The sequence below is a fragment of the Prinia subflava genome, chromosome 12 (genome assembly GCF_021018805.1).
Source record: "Prinia subflava isolate CZ2003 ecotype Zambia chromosome 12, Cam_Psub_1.2, whole genome shotgun sequence".
Classification (NCBI taxonomy): Eukaryota; Metazoa; Chordata; class Aves; order Passeriformes; family Cisticolidae; genus Prinia; species Prinia subflava.
Genome location: NC_086258.1, coordinates 3,374,274 through 3,397,141, shown reverse-complemented (window position 1 = coordinate 3,397,141; position 22,868 = coordinate 3,374,274). Strand labels below are relative to the sequence as shown.

The window sequence follows — 22,868 nt, the reverse complement described above, 5'->3', positions numbered from 1 at the left end:
ACACAGCCATCCCCAACCCTGGCAACCAGGAATGGCCACCAGGACCCAACACAGCCATCCCCAACCCTGGCAAACAGGTATTGTTGAAAGAGCACTTACACATATATTCTCTTCCCACCTCACCTTGTTTCCCTCCCTGCATGGCTGGATAAAGTAGTGCCAATAAGATTTTGATATTACACAGATTTATCAGCTTAACTTGGAAATTGTTCAACAGAAAGTCTTGAGGTTTCTGTCACACAAGGGAGTGACCATTATGACCTTGAGAAAGATGGCCTGCATGACCCTTTGAGACACTTGTTTGGGAGGAGGAACACAAGAGTAAAACCCCAGAGGTGGCATTCCCCAGGGAAAACAAAGTTCTTGTTTGTGCACATGGTTGGATGTTACTGCAAAGGAAGGTCTTGTGCTCAGCCTCATCCTCTGAGCACAGTTGTTGTTGAGTCACAGAGGATGCTCTAAGGATGGGAGTATGACCAGCTGTGGAAGCCTCTCAGATCCACAGAGAGTAATGTGTGAGGGATGCAACAAGCAGAGGAGTAATTCTCCTGCTGGACTTTCATTGTAGCTGTGTCCTGAAAAACTAAAGCTGGATTGAGCTGGGTTGGAGTCACTGGCCTAAGGAAAAATGCAGGCAAATACCACTCCAGCCCACATTCTCCCCCACAAAAAAGCATCTGTCCTTTGTATTTTGCTGCCTGAGATGTCTGCTCTCTCTGCTCTGTGGTTCAGCTGGCCTTCCTAGGATTGCACGATTAATGATGACAGTCTGAAAATCACTTTAAGAGACTTTACGAGGATGCTGTGATTACTAACTTGCCAAATGAGTGCTTAGACATTTCAGAACATGCAGCCACATTCCCGCGAGCTGCAGGAAACAGTCAGCTTCAAAGTATTTGCCTTAAGCTGAGGGAGTCACACAAATATCATCTGAATAACTCCGGCCAGTAAATTCATGACTATTTGCCATGAAATTCTGCTATAGAACCTCAGCTGCTTTAACAACACCAACACTCTTTCCCAAGCTCTTTGGTCAATGCTTTCACCTTCTTGATGCCCTGGGAGATGCTGAGTTTCTCTTGCAAGGTGGCTCTGTTTCTCCCATGCTGTTGTTCTACTGAAAGCCCTCGGCAGGGTCAGCCAAGGCCTATTTAATGCTGGTGAAAGAAGGCAAAATCACCATTAGCTGCAGCATGGGGCCACAGTTTGGGCAGCCAAAGCTGTGTTCCTGTGCAGTAGTAGGAGGAAGGGAGGGGGAGAGGATGGGAGCGCTCTCAAAGCATACCCACAATGAATATGGATGGTCATCCATCAATTTATTTTAAGCACATTACTTCTCTGTCAGAAAGGGAAAAAAGGAAAAAGAAAGAAAGGAAAGAAAAGACATATAAAATTAGGTTTGTGTCACTCATTTAACACTGCAATTTCCCCAGAGGATTATGCACCAAACAGAGATAGCAAGCTCATGAATATTAATCATTTCCCTGAATGCAATGCAGCCCGCCAAACAATAAGATTAGGGGAAAGTGCTATGCTTAATTTATGGATAATGGGAGAGGTAAAGGATAGAGCTCCCACAAAGGTAAGGCTCACAGCTGGAGGGAGAGGCCTCTGAGGAGGAGGAGGAAGACAGATCCAGATTTGTAAGGTAGCAGAAAAACATTTGGGGCCAAGCAGGAGCAAAAGAAAAGGTGTTTAAGGATCATTGTCAAATTAAAATCATACTTCTCCCCGAACAACCACTGGTGACTAATGTTTCAAGCATGCCAGAAATTGGTGGTAAATTCAAGAGCTAGATATATTTATTTTCTCTTTGCCTCTGCTCTGTGTCTTTTCTTTGTATTTTATATCCCTGAGGCCCTGATCCCACACACCACTGAGATGTGTGTCTAACCTGAAACATTCCCATTCTTCAGGGTGACCACTCCCATCTGGAAGTCAGTGGAAGCTCTGCTGCCCTGTTTTGCTGTAAAAAGGCTTTAGCCAGGAGTCCCTTATAAGCAAAGGAGATAAAGTATAGCTATAATAACACCAATAAGATGTGGCTGAAAACCCCATAAATTGCCTGGCAAACTTAAGGGGAGATAGAAGTTCTGGAGCTACTTCCCAGCTGTGTTTCAATGTGTCTATCAGTCTTCACTCATCTCTTTTCATATTACTTTCTCTCCCCCTCCCTCCCTTTTTATTGATCTCTGCATCTTTTTTATTATATCCTTCTCTTTCTTCAGCACTGGTGAGCTAAATCAATGCATAATGCACATCCCACTCCACAAAAGGAATGCAAATGAAAGCCGGGCTCTTTTTCAATGTCCCACATATATCTGGGTGTGCGGTGTTGGTGTGTGGGAGAGTGCACGCCAAGGACAAGGTGCTCAGCTGTGCCTCAGACACCCATTTCTCAACACTCCGCTGGGGATGGATCAAGTGCTAAGCCCCGGGTTCCCACCACAGCGAATCATAACTCTTACAAATGGGGTCTGTTTTCACACAGGACACGCAGGGTTGAACTTGGCCGAGATCCGCGGTAACCGCAAAAATCAGTTACCGTGGGAGTAATCAGGAGCAAGGTGAAAGGAAGGCAGCCCGGAGGTAGGAGAGAGGTGCATCAGTCACAGGGACACGGCTTTGAATCACCTGTCCCCTACAAATCAAAGGGCAAAGCGAAACTTCCCCCGTGGGACCGAATTCTGTGTGGAAAAGATAAAAAATATGCAAAATCCACTACATGGAGCAGCTGGGGGTGGAGGCAGGGGGGGCGAAAAGGTAGAGATGATAAATTTCACGATGGGGAAGAGGGAGACTGCTGCAGAACTTAAAAAACTGAGCACTGCCAGATGCTTCCATTAATTAATTAATTAATCTCACTGTCGCTCTTCAGCATGTTGCAGGAAGAAAATGCTATTAATCTTTTCTGTTTTCTGTTACTCGGCTTTGTGCTCGGAGAAGGCCAGGACAGCCTGACAGTGAGACCACACAGTTTCCTTCCCTGCCTCCCTCCTGCCTTCCCCCACGCCCCTCCTCCCTGGCAGAGCAGATTGATCCACTGTTATCTGATTAGAGAGGAAAGAAGGAGGAAAAACAAAAGCAAGGCAAAAAATAAAAAGAAATTTAATTTTATTACAGGCACTGGTGCAAAGTGTCTTGAGAGCCTTGTGCCATTTAGTCAAAGGAAAGTTGGAACAATTAAAAAAGCCCATAAACCCCATGATCCTAAAAGGCAAAGGGAGTGAGAGAGGCAAAGGGACACCTGCAAACAGGCTGCCTCCATCCCTGGAAATACCCAGAACGCAGCTGAACATGACCCTGAGCAACATGCTCCAACTTTGAAGCTGGCTCTAACTTTGAAGTTGGCCCTCCTTGGACCAGAGACCTCCAGAGACTCCTCTGAACCTAAATTATTCTGTGATTCATGGCTCTGAATCTAAAGCCTGGTGGTGCTTGCGGGCTCTGTTGTATTTCTCTCCTACCAAGCGGGGTGACTTGCGTGGTCTGTGCTTTAGGAGGCAGGAGCCCACTCGGGCTTTGCAATCAAACCTCCTCCCCTGGAACCCGCCCACGACGCCCCTTCAGCCGCGTCCTTAGCAAACAAAATGTTTAGCGGTTCTTCCCAGCCACGTGGGACCCAATCCTGCAGACAATTTGTGACAGGCATTGCATTCACTGTTGTGGTTAGATTTGCTGAAGTCTAAAGAATGCCTTGTGGTAGTTCAGAAACATGCCTGGAAGAAAGCATTTGCAAGATCAAACCCTGAGGCCCCCGATTCAGCAAAGCCTCTGAACATGTGTTTGAGGCTCACTGAATTCTTTGGTGAAGGGGAGTGATTCCCGGGGCTCTAAAGAGCTACATAATACAACAAGAACATCGCTGGAAAAATAACACTCTCTGAAATAACTGCTTGTTGTTCTACAGGATTATAACATGTGTTAGCCTTGTAAACATGGAGATAAATTACACTTATTTTTCTGTGCTCCTCAGATTGGGACTCGAGAATTCTGTGTTTTCCAGGAAAACACCCCGCCAATATCAAAGAAGACTTTTGTTCAGCTAAAAGCAAAGGATTAGGTCTGATACTGTTAAACTGTGGAGAATGCTGAATTTCTGGGGTTTTTTTACTATTATTTATTATGTAATATGTACAGCCACTCACTTCCCCAACATCTTTATATTTTCTGGTGAGATTTTAATGCTTGATATACCAGGCAGAATATAAATCAGCACTGTTCATTTGTCTGAAAGACAAATTGGCAGTGTCTCCTTAGCTCTTGGGGTCATAATTCACAGGGGTCCAGCTACCACAGGAGCCAACAGGATGTGTTTCACAGGTATTAGCTCCTCTGAACCTGTCCTAGAGACCTGAAAACAGCAGTGTTTGCCTGAAAACAGCAGCAGGGCTGCCCTCACAGACCCTGCACAAACACTGAGCCCATCACCACCACAGCAGTCACACCAGCACAACTGCAAAGTCACACAACCAAACATTTTTAAGGTCTCTGTTCTTGCACCTTCCCTTTGATTCAGCTAATTTGATTCATCTGAGTCCTAATATTCAAAACTCACAAGGAATTTGATATAATTTGTTTTGTAATCCAGGATCTGTGCAAACCACAACCTTGCAAAGCCCGTGACAAACAAACAACTTTTTTTTGCCCCTGGAATTCCCCTCTCTTTTCCAACACAAGCAAATCTGAAAACCCACTTCCTCTGTCATGGAGCAGAAAAAATCTGTATGTTTTAGTTGCTTCATTTTCTAGTCCGACTGCTGTCAGACAGCCTTGTCCTACACTCTCAGGAAGCCCTGTTGCTGCTCCTTGGATGTTGGATGGGGGACGAATGGTTGGATGATGATGGCTGGATGATACAGCTGGACTCCATGATCCTAAAGGTTTTCCCAACATAACCAATTCCACGATTTTTTGTACAAAGGCACAAGGCAGACCCTTGCATACACCTTGAAGGACACCACTGTGTGGTCCAAGGCTTGGGACACCCCACCCTTACTCCTGCCCATGGACTTATTTGGAGCATTTTGCAGCTCCCACCCAGCCCACATCACCTGGTTCCATGGAAAAACGATGGACAGAGGAGAAGACCTGAGTCATGTCCTAATGTAATGTGGTCAAAGCACAGACCTGGACCAAGGAATTCAGCCCTGCTGTTGAGGAGGCTGATACAGACACAACCATCCAGCACCAGCCCAAACTGGAACTGGCCTCACACCACGCCTGATGTTTGGGGAACCCAAAACATTTGAGTAAGTGTTTATCCCACTTTCAAAATATTATGACTAAAATCTTCCAGTGCTGGAGGCTCTAAGGCAGCAAGTTACTTGAAACACAAATGTAACTTCAAGACCACCAATTGTCACAATTAGTCTCGACCATAAATATACCTGATTTCAATAGAACTATTTACATATGTAAATAAGTACGTGACCAAATCAGGCCTTGAGTCTCCCAGTGTGGGATGCTGAAGTAGAAATGTAGCTGTTCTGATGAGCCAAGCAGTCCCCAGTTTACCACCCAAGGGAAACATGGTGCCTGTGAGGTCCATTCTAGATTGCTCCAGGGAGAAGAAATAATGGTCAAACTTCCAAAAAGTGCAAATTTCAGACTTGCCAACATTACATTATCTGCTGAGGACTGATGCCCTGAGCTGAAGGCATGGGATCACTACATGGGACAGACTGTTTGCTTGGGCAGTCCAGATAAGGAATCCCATAAAATGGCTTGGGAAAAAGCCGACCCTTTATAAACATTAACTTTGGTTCCTGAAGCTCCCCATGTTTTGTTCGTTCTCAGACCTCACAGACCCCTGGTGGAAAAAGAGACCCCACAACGTGGGGCTACTCCACAGTAGGTGCAGTGTAAATTGGTCTCCATTTCCCTTCTCTGTCCCCAGCATTCCTAGAGAGTTTAATAAATATGTAAAGCTCAAAACTGCAGCCCCGATAGCTCGAGCATCTTCCGGCCATTGTGCTTACAGGTTTTGCTAATCAGAGCAAACCAGGCTTGCAAATGAAATCTGATTAAGTAGTTTTCACCTCTGAAAAAGGGGATTAGCCAGACCTTTGATCCTCAGATATTGATTTGCAACTCAAAGGAGGTGTGACCTCAGCTGGACTTGCTTCTGGTCTCAGTCCCTTCCCCTTTCACTCCTCCTCCTGTTTACCAGAAAAAATCAGTTCATGTCTTCTCACATAGTCAGATCTAAAGCCTATTGAAGGCAGTGGAAAACCACCCACTGACTTCAATGGGCTTTGGAGCAGCCCCACAATGGCTGACTTAGCCCTAAGTCCTGGGCTGTTTCAAAGCCAGCAGAACCAATTTCCCATCAAAATGACCAGAAGCTGGGAATATATGTTCACCTTTCAAACCTACAAATTCCACCTTTTTTCCCTCTCCCATGACAACTCTTCAGCTGGAAATGCTGCGAGTGTTGCTGGTTTTTCCCCTGCACTCTGCACAGGGTTGTTGCCCACCGTGGGTGGAAGGGCTCTGGGCTGGACTTACCGATGCAATTAAAGGACAGCTCCTGCAGGCAGAACAGGGAACAGCCATCGCCGTTTATCTTGTTCATGTCATCACATTCTTCCCCCAGCTCTCTGCAGGCAGGGCACACACATGCAAAAGGCAGTCAGCTGGCAAAGTAGCATCAACCTGATGGCCTGTGCAACCCCTCTGAGGAACCCCAAAACCCTGATACCTGATACAGCAGCTCTGTGTGCCCACCCCTAAAATACCTCTCCCTTCCTCCTTAAGGGAGCACTTTCATCATTCGTGGTTCATGGGCTCGCCTGGCCAGTTCCCTGCTGCACATGTGGATACCACTTGCTGTTCTCTGATGAGGATATGAGCAACTTCCTTCATAGCTGGTGTGGCTGTAGCTCAGCAGGTGGGGAAAAAGAGAACAGGAATCTCTGAAACTCTTTGTATTAAATCTGGAAGGGCCAGACTGTGACCCCAGCATGGGAATAACAAAGCATAAAAGCTTGGATCTGGGCTATTCCAGGGAGCAGGGGGTGTTGGGGATGGGGTCCTGCCTCGTGCCAACCCACACGGCTGTGGCAGTGTGTGGGGAGAAGAGTGGGAACCAGATGAGAAAGGGGCTGCCACAGCTGCAACTGGAGCCACAACCAACCAAGCTGTGACACAGTCTGGTTCCTGCTCGCTCCTGAAGCAGCTCAGCTATTGTTTGACACTTGCTGCAAAGCCACAAGTGATGTTTGAGGAATGTGCAAACATAACAGTAGCAGAAAAGTTATGTAAAGCAAAATTAATCTGTCTTTCTCCACCTCTCTTTCCAAGATTACCCTGGATTCATATGTTGTTTGATTGTTTTCTTTGCTTTCCTCGCCTGTTGGGCCTCTTCCTGCAAATATTTGCTGCCAGGTATATCATCTGACAGAGTTGTGCTGTGTGATTGCTGATCAGCATTATTTCAAGCAAATAATACTGGCTGGATTAAGCACTTGCTTGTTGTTACTTCCATAGTTTAAATAATTAAATTACCTAATGCCAGGAAGCTTTGAAGCAGCAGCCTTAAGGGCCAACATAGTAAAAGAATAAACTCTAACATAGTTGTGAAGGATTGTTTTACATTTTCAGTGGCCTGGGGACTGGTGAGAGAGGGGAGATGATTGAGAACATGCAGTTCCCAGCACTCTCCCTCAGAGGCCAAATCTATCACCTCCAAATGCATCCCAGCTCTGGTGGTCACTCAGAAAAGGGGTTGCACCAGGAGCTTGGCCCCAACACGTGGCAGGGTTTTACCCAGCTGCCACACACACGGGACAGCATTGAAGGCTGTGTGAATTTTTCCTGCACCAGGTCTGTGTAGGAAATGTCATGTACATGTATAAAGATACAGACACACGGGCAAACAGCATAAACAGCACAGAGTGTCCTTGCCTATCGATCCTGCAGTCTGGACTCCATTATCTGTATCTCTGTCTGTATCTCCTGGTGCCAGGAGAGAAGGGCCCACGTTACAATTAAATGTCATCATCCCAGTAATCATCAAGCACGTGAGTCATTATCTACAGATGAGAGCCAGCCTAACCTAAGGAGACATCAGAGGTCATCAGTTCCTTCCCAGTCTCAGACTCTGGCTGAGGAGATGTGCCCAGATTTATCTGTTTGCTCTCTCCAGACTTACATTTGGATAATCCCATCTCCACAGTATCCACTCCCAGCGACATAAACGAGGGCGGGGGAAGGCTCGCTCTCCTCCGTCCCGGACACAACCACCACCTGGTATCTGTACGTGGTCCTGTCGCTCAGCTCCCTGCCAGACAAAAGGAAAGTCAGTCATTCACACAACAAAGGCAGCAGCAGCAAAGGGCAGAGAAAGAGGGGCTGAAGGAGGGTGTGCCAGCCAAAAAACAAGGTGTAGTTCAATCAGCTCCTCGCAGCGTCCCTACCTTGTTTTGATGGGATTAATTTTTGGTTGGGTGTCTTTTTTTTTTTTTTTTTTTTTTTTTTTTTTTTTTTTTTTTTGTGAGCACAATCAGCACTACCTTTGTCTATCCACAACTCTGAAATAGGTGCAGCTCTTAACCACCTGACAGCTAAACCATTTTCTGATGAAAACCATGCCTTTTGGTGGGTTGCTGCTCATGTCTCCACCTGCTGCAGAGATGGCATTGCGGTCACACCGTGGCAGTGCCATCCCTCACTGTGAGCAGTGGGAAACACAGGGAGCATCACCAACAGTCAACAGTCCTTCAACACGTGAGGAACCAGCCCTGTGCCTCACTGTGCTCAGCCTTGGTCACTTGTGCCCCACATCAGGGATGCTGCTACCAGCAAATCTGTGCCACAGTTCATTTACATAATTTAAAATGCCCTGTTATTCATTATTATTGTAAATATTCATTATTGTATTGTAAATACTCATTATTTCCTGAGCAGCCCCGAGCTCAATCCAGCTGCACCTGGAGCCAGTGGGAATGTGATGATTAGGGTAAGCTGAGGATGTTTTAGTGATGGACAAATAAGTTATCCACTTTACATATGGGCATTAAAACAGTAGAGTTGCAAAGATGGTTTCTTCCAGAGCAAAAAATAGGATCCACACCACAGCACAGGAACAGAGTATTAGCATCGAAATATTCACAGAAAGAATTAGCAAACTGTTACAGATTTATGCAAAGCCATAATCACCTAAAACCTGTGCATCTGTAAATGAGGAATAATATTTTTCACATGCAATATGGGAATAATATAAGCCTAATAAAAATGTTTAGCTCTTTCACAATGTCTTTTACACTATCAAGACTCAAAACCTTCCTCAAAGAAACTCATTACCGTTGTCCTCATTGTGCCGATTTGTAAAGCCATGGAGTGGCCAAGGCAAAATGATTTGCTCAAAGTCATCAATCAGGTTAATTGCAGAGCAGGAAAGGCAACCCAGCTCTTCCCCAAACCCGCCAGTCCTCTGCTCACTGTGCTCACATTGCCCCAATTACTGACAGCAATATACATGGCTTTTTGTCACAGGAACTTGGTCAAAAAGCATCTACTAATGAAGTGTGTACTACGAGGAGATAAATCTAATATACAGAGCAGCAAAGCCATTCAAGTGGATATCAATGAGTTACTGAAATCTTCAGGTTCGCAAAATAAGTATCTCCTTACAACATTCATTAAATTAACAAGCATGACTTAAACTCCAATATCTCACATTATATTTTACAACAAAGCTGTTTCTCCTGGATACTGTGCCTGCAAAATAACTGGCATTCAGTGACTTGCACGTCAACAGCACTGGGATCTGACTCTTTGTTACTGCACATGGCAGTGGAATGGGAGTGAAACTCAGTGGAAGGGAAACAGAACTGGCTTTCTCATTCCTTCTGCACCTGATTCCTGTCAGCAACAGTCTGTGGCTCCTGTTAGCTAAATTTGAGTGTTCATGTAGCACAAACAGTATCTTAATTCACCCACAGGCTGGGGAAATGTCTACCCAGATAGTGGTGAGACTGTTTATTCAATCAAAGTGAAAAGTTTCAAACTTCTGCCCCTTGGGAATTGTTTAAAGCAACTGTTTTTTCTGTGTGGAAAAAAAAAAATTATAGTAAGTTGCTAAAGTGGCCAAATACACACTGTAGTAAAATAATGAGGGTTTTCCTCTAGATTTCACTCCCAGATAAATCTACTTACTAAGATGGGAGGTTTCTCATATATACTGATGAAATCGAAGCAGAGCCAAGCTTTGATTATTAAAGAGCAGTTATTTCTCAAGTTCTGTCTCAAAACCATTTGTAAAATATTTAAGATTAACAAGTACACTTGCAGAAATGTGGATTTTGTCACTGAGGATCTGCTAACCACAAAAAAAAAAGATTCATTTTTTTTTGAAAATAGTAACAAATGAGCAATTGGGACAGCTACAAAATAAATAAAGCCACACTGCTTTCTGATGCACTGAGATTGTGGTCTTGAATGCAAAATAGGAGTTTGCAGATTCTGATTTTTGGTGTGATTTCCACCAATACCTCCAGGTGATGGGGCAGGCTAAGAGCACTGAGTGTGCCTTGCACATGGGTTTTGCTGGAGGGAAATATTTGTGTGCACATGGAAGCAAAGGGACAACAAGAAAAGCTCACATTTGTTTGGAAGTCTGCAGAATATGATGGAGGAAAACATAGAACCAAATCAAGCACCAAAGAGAATGTGGTGGTTATGAATTATGAGGTGGCTGGAGATGAATGCGTATGTGGGTGAATAAGAGAGAAAATTTGAAGTGGAGATTATTGGTGGGGAGAACTCTGTCCTATTTAATTGTATGGATTAAGAATGGAAGACTCTGTATGGGGTGAGGGCACTTGTGGGCATGGAGTGCTTTGGCTGCTGGCTTTATGGCACTGGGCTGGGCTCTAGCCCTGTCACCTGCTGCACAGGGGAGGGGACATATCCAACTGCAACCTGCTCAAAGATGGAAAGCTCTTGGAGCTTTGTGTTGGGACAGGTAAATGGCCCTTCAAATTTAGTGACACACACACACACAAAGCTATTTATTCTCCAAAAAGAAAATAAATAAAATCTTTGCCTCCTTACTCCTCTGCAGATTGGGTAGCAAATATGAGCTATTTTGTATGCTCATGGTACACCAGTATCCTTGTCTTGGGTTAAAATACAAAGAAAGAGGATACGAACGTCTGGAGACATGTGGTCCCTATAGAGCAATGGCAGGCTTGGGACCAGGTCTCCATAGGGGCCAGTCCTCCCCATCCTCATCCCAAATCCCCTTCTGAGCAAACTGAAGCTTTGCAGTCTTCCCTGCATGGGGGGACAGCAGGGGAGCCCCAGGGTGTGACATCCAGGGCAGCACCAACAAACCAGCTGTGCCCAGAGGAGCTCAGAAATGGGACGCCTGCTCCAGAGGGGCTCTTCAGCACCCCAGAGGCCGAATTGGAGATGTGTTTGGACTGGAGCATCAAAGAAATCACCTTAGAAGCCCAAAATTGAAGCCATCATGCCTTCAACTAACCCTGGCCTGACACAACGAGTGACAAAAAGCTGAGTGAGATGGATATGGCATTTCACGATTCAACAACTGGAACGTGAGATACTTATATCCTCCTGAACTGTTTAATGTGTCATATTGGCAGCAACTGAGAGTTTTAGCATTCCTTCACAGTGCCCACATTTTTGAGAAATATAGCTGCTAAAGGAATGATATGTACAGTAATCCAGTCCCATAGTGAGGGAGGGAGGAATGCAAGAACAGGGAGGGGAAGGGTTTATTCCCTCTCTATAGTCATGGGATACCAAGGTCGATAGTACAGACTGTAACTGGAGATGCCAGCAAGACAAACTGTGCTCCAAGTGGTGATAAAGGTGTGATTTTTGAGGATTTATTTCCTCTCCCACCTTCCCTGGGAGCTGGTGGCACAGTGGCAGCAGCAAGGGGCACTTTTCACTCCGCGGCCGGGCAGGACCCAGCACGGCGGCTCCCTAAGATGCTGCTTAAGGAAGTGAGAGAGAACATCTTTAACATCAAGGATGTGAACAAACACTCTTCAAATGTATATCTATGGTCTTTTAATGACCTTTTCTAGAACTGAGTAAGCCGCATTGATCGCTGCAGCTTCCGCCTGTGGGGAGGCAGCCTTATTAAAAAGCAATGACTCAAGCCCTCTGCTTAGAGGGGGAATTAGGACATGCTGTGTGAAATACCACAAGGGCAACTTTCCTGTCTGTCGTGGCAAGTAACAGATCCAGGGTCAGGAACATAGAACCCTCTAATTCTTTTCCTGTTTTTACTGGGGAGGCCGGGCAGTTGAGTTAATCTTCTCTCTCTCTCCCCCAGGCGAGAGACCTCTGCTCTCTGTTTGTGTGTTCCTGGAAAACTTAACAGGAAAAGTTATACCTGTGGGAAGTTGTTTTTTACTCAGACCAAGGTGGGTTTAAAGGATCATTGAATTTACAGAAGAAACACTCATGCCCTGGAGTTCCAGCAGACCTGCAAGGGCTGACACTGCCCCAAACACATCTGCTCTGTGCACACTGTAGGGTTTCAGCATCTGAGGACACACTCGAGATGCAGTGAAAGCATTGAGGGAAAGCAAACATCCCATGCCTCTTTTCCTACTGCCATGGCATATATGTTTTTCCTACTACAAATAACAGCAGGAGAGTTTCTTGTACAGCAAAGGCTTGTTTCCAACAGAATTGAAAATATCCTTAAGGCTGAGCCCAGCTTCTGCCCTATGAAAAGACAAATGGTCAGACAGCAATGACAGCAGACAGTGTTCGTCTTATTTAAGGACAAGATGAGACAGGCGTAAGCATCCCCAATTAAATTACAGCTGTCACAGCCAGTGTCATGTGAAACAGGTAAATTCTACACCTGAAGTGTCCTCATGAAGGACCCATCTCTCTTTGACCTTAAACAGCCACCAAACACTTGAGACAAAAGATGACATTTCCTTGCCATCTCTCTGCAGCCCAGAAGGAGCCCTGGTTTGCTGGTGACACCCCTGTTTCCCTCTAACACTGTCACCTTTGCTCTTCTTCTCTAGCAAGGAAGCCTTGCTGAGCAAAACAGGAAATCTGCTGGCAGCAAACAGCATCAACCCCACATCTTCCCTTGTTGCAATACTTTAGATCAGTTGCCAGGGTGGACTGAATTACAGCCACAAACAGAAGAGCTGAAGGTCTACACCATCCCTTGTCCTGTCAGACACAGCCTGGAGCTGTCCAGTCTGTCCCCACAGGCTGCTCACAGAAAGTGCCAGTTCCAGAGGCCCTGAATTACCCCAAATATCCACTAACACCATGGTGTTTACAGGCTTCACTATCCTCAGGTGCTCCAAAAGCAGCTGATAAAGAGTAAACCAGGGGGATGAGGTCACTTTAGGACAACCCAAACAGATCTGCTCCCCAACTTCCATTCTTTTCCCTTCATTTCCATTGCACAAATAAAACTGTTTTCTTCTCCTTCTCTCCTCTCACACACGCTCCCCCTTGCTCTGCCTTTTTTTAATAAAAATGGCATGAGAAGCATGGCAGGAGAAAATGAAGAGAATTCCTGCCTGGCTCTGCAGTCGGGAGAGAGGAGGGGCGGGATGCTGTAAACACATGAAGGACGTCAAAAATCCCGAGCTCTTGTGCCGGGCTGTTATTTCAGCTGTGGGCCAAGCTCTCCCTGTTTGGATAAGCCCAGCAACATGGCAGGTGCAAAGGCCTCAAAACAACTCTCTTGCCTCTCTCTCAGATACTGGGCTGACTCAAAAGACACAAATGCCAAGGAAAGAGCCTTGGAGAGGCTTTTCTCTCTCTCTCTGTCTCTCTCTCTCCGAGGAGAGAGGTGCCAACAGGGGCCACAGGTTTGCTCTGTGCCCTCCAGCTTTTTTATGATTTGTTTACAAGCAGAGGAAAACAGCGTAGTTGGAGGACTAAATGAACACTCAGGGGTGTGATGGGAGACTGGGGACTGTATGGTGGATTTTTGTTCCCAAATTCAACTTAAACCTGTACTGGGTGTATCCAAGGAAGAACGATGGAGCAGCCAAAGGCCTGAGCAGATAATCTCAGTTGAACACTTGGTGGGTACATTCTGTACCAGCAGGACTCTGCTTTCTGAAGCCCAGACTCAACTTTTGCTTCTGGCTGCTTCAGAAAGTTTAACTAACACCTAAACCAGCCACCTTACCCACTTATGCAATAACCCACAGGTTTGGGACTGAAGTCAGAGGTTAAAGGATCCAACATATTAAAAAGGAAAATACCCTTTGATCTTTCGAATATTTCTAGGAACCAAAGCCACCACCAACTCTCATAATCACCACAAATCCAAACCAGGCAATTAGTCTGCAGCTGTGGTCTCACTTCCAATGCTGCAAATCTCAAGTAACTCAGCAAAATACTGCAGGTTTAAGCCACTGCAATTCAGCTGCTCATCTGTTCCTCTGAGGTGCATTTGCTGCTCAGAGCAGCTCCATGTCTGTATAAGATACTTGGGGCAGGATTACCTGTCTGCCTGTAGCACCTCTGCTCTGAAACCCAGGTCCTGTTTAGGACCTTAAGCACATTTGATTTTGAACATGTATTTTACACATACTGCTCTCCTCTTTCTTTCACGGAAGGACTGTTAAGTTTTTTAAGTTGTGAACCTGTAGATATATATGCAACTGATTAACTCCTGCAGACTTTGATGTAATCCTCCAAGCATTTGCCCTGCTACCAATTTAAAACACAGTAGCATATTAAATAAAAAAACAAAGTTTGCAGCCAAGGCCTTAAAGATAATTCTTGAAAAAAACAAACAAAAAAAACCCTGAAACAACAACAACAACAAAATAATACCAAAAAACCCCAAAAAACCAAACCCAACCAAAACAAAACAAAACAAAACAACAACAAAAAACCCACACAAAAAAAACCACTAAAAAACACTGCCAGAGACATTTTTCTTCTCTCATATTTAACAACAATAAAAATATGAATTTTTAAGGTGGCTGAGTTAAATGGACAATCTCACTGAGATTAGGTTACAAATCCTGGGATAAAGTAAATCCTTGAGGCCCTGGGCCTCACATGGGTGTTTGCACTAGACAGGCAATTTCACGGCAGCACACAGGTTAAGTGTCAGAGCACCTGGTTGCTATTAGAAGCAGGGAAGGAAGGAAAAAAAAATCTGTTGTGTTTTCTTCTTCACTGCTGCACTCAGACCCTGAGCGAGATGGGAGCACTTCTCAGTGTGAGGCTCAGATGTGGATACCACAGGAGGGGAGGCTGGTGTGGTTTAGCTGAGGAAGGAAAGACTGAGGACATGAAATGCAGAAAATCCTATTTCCAGCCAGCAGTTCTCCTTGGGTTTCGAGGGAATGATGCCAGTATCCTCCATCTGAGGACAGTGCTCTGGTGTCCCAGTGCAGCAGGGAGGAAACAGCAGCACAGCCAGCAGGCAGGCTGGGACAGGGTCACTGCTGTCAAGGCCATCAGTGTCACTGGCGAGGCTGTGCCTGTCACATCGTGCCTCTCTGTCAGCACTGCCTGGTGGCTGATACCCTTCATTGTTATGAACAAGTTTATAGGTTAATTAATTGTTATCATGTTCTGTTAATTGTTAAATGTTACCATGTTTGTTAATTGCTAAATGTCAATCACCCATATTGTTAATTATCCTACCCAATAGTCCCTTACTTGTATCCTTTTTGTTACTTGTTGGGTATTGCCTCCACTGCTCACCAAAATGGTGCACAATATGCAAATGAAGGGACACTGGGTACTACTCAGAGATAAAGAACCCCTAAGACAACGAGCCAGTGCAAAATCTGAGACTAGAAATAGTTCCCCCAGACTGGCGTAGCAGTGGAAAAGATAAGACCACCAACCAAAGCAACTCCACCTTGTCGCCATGACCTCAAGAGTTCTCCATCTGCAGGACACCCTCAGACAATGAGCCCAAATCACCTTTCCAGGCCTGCCCATGAGGACAGCAGCCCCAGCTCTGCTGAGTATCAAAGCTGCCACCTCCTCCTGCACGTCACCAAAGGGAACAGTGGCGGTGTGTGTGACCCCATGGGCCCCACCCAGAGCTGATTTCTTAATAAAGGCATCACAAAGGAGCAGGGCTCCTTGCCTGTTTATTTCATTCACCACGTCCCTGCTGTGACATGGTGTGTCCCTGCAAGACCACCAGCACCCGCCTGCTCACACCACAGCACAGGAGAAGTGCCTGGTGCACACCCTGCCCACCACACCCTGGGAGCCAACAGCCACCCCTCAACTTTTGGATCATCATTGGGATTGGGAGCACTTCAGCTGCTGCCCTCAGCTCTGTGCCAGTCCATCCAGTTTGGGCAGAAGTCTCTTCCCAATTTAGGGTGGTCAGCTTGGCAGAATAACCTTCTTCACCTTCTCTGAATCCAGACCTGACTTCTTGGATTTATTTTCAACAGGCCTGAGCTAAAACCTGATTTTCAGGACTCAATACCCTCCTGTTTCCCTGTAATCCCACCAAAATGGTGAGCAGAGCCATGGGAGCAAACACTCACAGTGTCTGATACAAAGGCTCCTGGAGCCAGTAGAAGTTATTTTGTGCATTTTCAGTAGAGCTTAGATTAGGGCCCAAGTGAACACAGATGTTTGCAGTGTTCTCTGGTTTCACATCCCCATCCCACCTCACCAAGACCTATTTTGGGGGGTCCAGGCAGGAGGGCTGTGGGCCTCCTGCTCCTCAGGAGGAGGGAGGGATAACAGACAGGGATGTGCTGTCACACTGAGAGCAGAGCAGAGCACAGGCATGGGTGAGGAGATGAGGCAACTCTTCCAGAGGAACATTTTGTCATTTCCCTCCTCAGGGGTTCTGTGTTTTGCCTTAAGCCACTGCAGATTATGAGAAATCCTACTGGCTGGTCTCCAGTGGGATCTCTAATGGTTTAATAACTCAACATTACTGAACATACTTCCACTAGCCTCTTCCTAAAATCCCATCATGAGCTAATTTCCTCTATTGTCATTACATTTGCAACTGGTCTTACAGTTTAAAAAAAGATCCTGTACCACTGTGAATAAATGATCTGGTTTACTGCACTGGGCTTTCAGGGACTGATAATTTGAGGTATCAAATTCCAGGCACCGTCTCTGAGGTACAATTTGAAAAGAAGAAGGAGCTTTCTTTCCACCTTGCTCTTCTTATCACAAGAACACCAGGAAAATGCTGGAATTGGGATATCAGCACAGAGATGTCCAGTGTCACCATTCATTTAGGGAGACCCTGACCAAAAAGAGTGAGAGAAGTTTGAGTGAAACAATCACAAGAGGGGTGCCTTGGGCCTGCAGCAGGATCAGCAGGTTGTATGCCATGCAGTGATACACCAAAAATGATGGAATTCCAGAATGGTTTGGGCTGGAAGAGACCTTAAAACTCATCTCATTTCAACCCTTCCTCTAGATCAGATTGTTCAGGGCCCTGTCCAACATAGCCTGGACACACTTTTGTCTTGTCTGTCACCAGACCACACAAGATATAAAGGACAGCACAGGTCTTTCAGTCTGACTGCAGCATTCTTTCCAAATCCTTCTCTGCTTGAGTGTAGATTCAAATTTAACAGAGACTTGGAACGCATTTCCTAGGAAAATATATTAAAATAAAATGCCCAGAAAATGATCTGGCCAATAGTTCAGCAAAAGTAGCTGAGAAAAGCTGTATTGGCTGACTGATGAAAAGGTAGGTAACACATTTCTGCTACTTCTGCGGTATTTGAGGCTCACTCCAAGTTTTACAAGAGAGTTATTTTTAAATTGTTGCATAACACATGTCTGCCCAATATTTCTTTCCTCAATCAAGCAAAGAAAATGCATTTGTTATTCCTGGGAGATTTCTGGTGCTTCTTATCTTATTTAGAGCCCAAAATAAAGATGCACACAAGAAGGTAAACATCAGAGAGAAGTTATTATCCATGAGATAATGCACAGCCTAATTTACCACATATCTGAGACTGTTTCACCTGCAATAAATTATTTTGCCCAGCAGGAAAAGTCCTGTTTGACCTTCTATTTTTTTTTTCACTCCTACAGCTGAAAACTCTGCTACTACTTCTAGGTCATGAGTTCAAATTCCACCCTGGCTGGGAGTGATTAAATATATCAATTTCTAATAGTATCTACTTGGATAATAATAGGACAGCTGTTAATGTTCACTTTTTTAGGGACACTTGGACATGGCTGAGTTGTAGTCTGCAGATTGATCTCTCTACAGCCGTTGTGTATTGCCCAAGAGGTACTTTGGGGATGGGAATCCAAAGTAGCAGCAGTCCTTGGGGAGTCCCTGGCTGGAGCAGAGCTGGTCCCAAAGCCAAGTGTCACTCCTCTGATGGAGCAGTCCCTCTTTCCTGAAATATTTTATTTAGGAGTGGCAGCTGTGGGGCATTCAGAGCAATCCCATCCGTCAAAGACAGACCCAGGCTGAAAAATTCCCCTGGGCTGCCTTGCCTTGGGATCACAAACCCACAAAGACATCAACCCGCCCTTACTACCTTTATTGTTGCATCATGTGCAGCCGAGCCAGAACAGGAGCTACGGATTCTGTCAAGTGCCAGCTTTAGTTACAGCGTTACGTAAGAAACCGCAACAGCGAGGAACCACAAATCTATCACTACAGCTGGCACCAAACAGCCTCTCTGCACAGCCTCAGCGGAAAAGCTGCCTCCTCAATGGGCAAAGAGTGTCAAATTGTTCTTTCTCCTCTCCGGGGCAGGGTTAAGGCAATTTGGCAGAGGGTGGTAAGGGAAAAAATTGCTCTACCTGCTCTGTGTGTGAGGTCAGGAAGCAGGTTTTCTTCTTCTGCAGAGATAACCTGGCACCTTTAATGAGGGAAGCAGGGAAGAAGGAAAGCCATCAGAATGTGGCTCCCAGCTGTCAAATCACATCAGCCGAGGGGAGATGCATCACCCCTGAGAGCAGCAGCACCACTGGCCCCCAACACTTCATTTGGAGCTCTTTGCATGAAGGCACTCTGTGCATTTCCTCTGTGAAACACCCAGCACACTACTGTAAATAATAACAACCACTCCCTCAGGATTTAACAGCAGGGGATGTGAAGGAGAGAGGCAGGAACAGGAGATGGAACAGAAGCAGTTTTCATCTTTTTTCCCCTTCCTGGCTCACTGAGCCCTCAGTGCAGAGCAGGGCTGTGTGCTCCTACCTGGCACAGTGTCAGTGTCAGTCACCCCTGTGCCTCCCTGCCCAGACCCGTGCAAGCCACAGGTGAGGCCCCACTGCTGGGAAAGGAAAGAATTTCCCCAGGGGGTGTTGGCAGTGGAGCTGCTACGGGGTGGAGGAGTCTCCCTCCCACAGCACATCACCTCTGCTGGGGTCAGGTGAACCTGTGACCAGTTTCCTGCTGCTGGGAGGGAAGGTGTGGGACAGGCAATTGTTCTGTTCTCCCATCATGGGGGATTTCCAGGTTCATTAAGCAGGAACAGGGAAATTTGACTGGCTGCATGAGGAAGGAGCTCAGGACACAGCGTGGCCTCAGAGCAGCTCCTTGCTGAGCACCAGGACTGCTGCACTGTCCTACACCAGCTGCACATCAAACATCACAATTTTGCCAAAACTGACCACAGGCAGCTCCAACACACTCAGAACTCTTCACTGGCAAGACTTTCATACAGTGACAGCACAGCCACTATTCCTGCTGGGAAAGTAGGATGTGCAAGGGAAAAATGAAACATTTACTCCTTAACAAAAGGACTCTGGATGAAGAACTAGGCAAGTTCTTGAACCTGAATTTGGAAATTACAGGGGTAAGAGAAACCTCATAGGACAGAAAGGTGTTTGCTTCTTGGGGAAGCTCAAAATAGCTTTGTCCATGGAAAGCTAGCTCTGATGAAAGCAAATTATAGGGAAGCTCTTAGAAATGAGCAAGAAAGTGTGAATAAGTAAATCTGTTCCTGCTGAAGCTTGGCAAAAGTGTTTCTACTGGAGAGGAGCTGTAAAATGTCATATGGATTTAGCCAGGGATCTCTAACCTATTACTAAAGAAAAAATAGTATGGAGAATTGTGCAATTGTGGGAAAGAAACCTCCTAGATGGAGACTAGTGAAAAATGCTTTTAATAACGGCAGTTCCCTGGTAGTACATGATGTGAGAGTGGGCATTAAATACTCAGTGACTCAACAACAGACATGCTGTTTTGCATTTACATCTAGTGGCAGTAATAGGTTGGATAGAAAGAGAAATTTGAATGAAAATGGAATTTTTTCATTCAGTCATCACTTTGAGGCTGACTAACAAACATTCCCTGAAAAAAAAAACAAACCAGTAAGTCAGAAGTTCAAGTATCCAGAGATATACAGAACTGGTAAATAGGTTCACTCAATGCAGAGAAAGAAGGAGTTATAATGCAGAAATGAGTAACTTATAGATTTGGATGTCTTGAAAAGGTCCATATGTTGGTATAAGACAATATTACACATGTTAGGACCAGGAAAGTCAGAATAAATTGGGAACTCCTTATTGCAAGTGACAGGGGAAGAGAACAATTAATTAACTGGAAGGTCAGGCTGGGTGGAGCTCTGAGCAACCTGGTCTAGTGGAAGGTGCCTGTGCCCATGGCAGGGGGTTGGAATGAGATGATCTTCAAGATCTCTTTCAACACAAACCATTCCACGTTTCTATGATTCTATAATTTATTCAATTGTAACGCAACTATGAACCATCAGGAGGATGGAAAAGCAAAGGAGGTCCTTGCACACATCAAGGCAAAGCCTTTCCAGGGTAGCTGGGTAAGTGTTTGTGCATGAGGACAGCTGGAATGCCACCTACAGTTCTAAAGCCAGCTGGGAATTCAGATGTGTAGCACACCAGCATTGCATGGACAACCTTGCAGATAAATCTGGGCATGCAAAGTGTTTTCTCAATATTTCAGTCCTATCTTAGATACTCCCCAGTATTTCCTGGCATATTGAGAGAGGTTTGGCATAGTAAATGTGGAGGCAGGATGAGCAGAAGATGGGTGATAATATGGGCTTCATCTTTTGGTGTCGGGAGAAAAACCACCCAGTGATCTGTATCTTGTTTGGGTGGAAATATGGTGTTAATTATCTTCATGACAGATAGATTTGGCAATTCATTTCAGCTGCTTTACATCATACATTCCTCTGGCTGGTGTGACCTCCAGAAAACAGAGAAATAGATCTTTGAGGTGAAGGAAGGAATGCCATAATAAGGACAGATGTCTCTGTGAAGTTTTAGCGTTGCATTCTGCAGGGACTTGGGTTTAGATATCATCAGTGTGATATTCATAATTTCCCAGTCCATTCAGCTGGGCTGGTATCAGGTAAATGCACTCTTCTCCTTGAGTTCAGGGGCTAAAAGGCACACGAATAAGTGGATGTAAGGACTTCTTGCTCATTATGAACAGCTACTGCTGATTGTCCAGCCTCTCTGCTTGTTCATATTTGTAGGAGCCTTCAGACTAAAGAGTCACTTTCCATTTGACTCAACTTCTCCTCATCTGGGATTTCTGAGGAGTCACTGACCATATGCCCTTTCCAGCTGGGGACCAGGAACAAATGGTATATGCATCAATAAGGCAAATTTGGAAACAAATTACTGTGTTGGATAAAGTAGAGGGCTAAAGCATGTGAACTGCTAAGGACCCATGAGCAAGGAAACACAGAGGACCCACAAACAGTGCCACAGCCACCTGCCACCCTGAGAGTGACAATTTCTCTGTCATTCTGCAAGCACTCCAAGAAGCCAGAGTGAGATCTTAGTCCATCGTCCTGAGGTGTTAAAACAGAGTTAAAACCCAAGAAATGACATGGAGTTTACAAGTTCAGCACTGAATGGAAGTCTTGATTCTAACAGTATATTTAAAAATATTGGACTGACTTGGGCAAGGACTGCTGATCAATCCCCTCCAACTATTATCAAGCAACAGAAAAGGTTTAGCCATAGAATGTCAGAGCAAAATAGCCAAAATTGAGAAGAAAAACCTATTCCCTGTACAAGAAAATGCAAGCTTCTCTCTCAGTGTTTCTTTTTTGAAGTCTGAATGGAGGATCTCTGTGTGTCAGCTCAGTAGCAGAGCTCTGGTAGGAATGGCTCAGAATAACATATCACAGGACTGCAAACTTGCCTCTCAGCAAAACCCAACCCTGCAAACCCAAACCTTGTACCAGGGATTCGTGCTGAGATTCTTTCTCAGGTTATTTCAGTCAATGCCTTTGTCTTGAAAAAACCCTACTGGTTAACACCACAAAGACAACCTGATCCAGTGCTGTCCACCACACTTTGAGGCTTCTTACAAAGTCTGTGGCAGAAAACTTGGGAAAATGTCCAAGTCTTTGAAACTTTTTCAATTAATCTGACAACTATCCAAAACCAACCTCAGTGTCTCATGTAGGTCTTGTAGGCACAGTCAGCTTCTCATTGCTCACAAACTGGGATAACTGGGAGTGCCATGGGGAACATGGGCTGCTCACCCCAGACTGCCCTGCTGGGACTGACACCTAACTCTGCCTCTGACACCATCCAGAGGGCTCTGGGCACTGACTGCTCACTGAGCTCTTAAAAAATCTGCAATGATTACTCTCCAACACAACAATGTGAGCGTAAAAAAGCTCCGGTAATGGCAAAAAGCCACTACCTCAATTGCCATTGTGACCATGACACACAGAGTATTTCTAGAGAGCAGCCTTGAGCGTGTGCACAACCCACACTTTGGATTAAATTGTGAGCTGAGATTTGAGACTTGCAGATGAGGCTCCTTCCTTATCAGTTGCTGTGGTGTGAAGACTCAGCAGTTCTATGCTGCACCTGGCCTGACCTCTTTTTTCCCCCCACTGATTTATTTAGCTTTCTGCTCTCCTTCTAGGCTCTGACTCTCATTTTGTATCCCAGATAACAGC

The 22,868-nt window shown here is 45.4% G+C and overlaps 1 protein-coding gene across 1 annotated transcript in view; it reads right to left on the bottom strand.

Annotated features, from left to right (window-relative positions):
- The window catches only part of PAPPA (pappalysin 1), a 182,580-nt gene that overhangs the window by 83,701 nt on the left and 76,011 nt on the right, over positions 1-22,868 (bottom strand). The window contains exons 8-9 of the mRNA XM_063409222.1: positions 8,156-8,284; positions 6,511-6,602 (exon numbers count right to left, since the gene is read on the bottom strand). Of these exons, the coding sequence (XP_063265292.1) occupies positions 6,511-6,602; positions 8,156-8,284 (221 nt within the window). The remainder of the gene's footprint in view (positions 1-6,510; positions 6,603-8,155; positions 8,285-22,868) is intronic.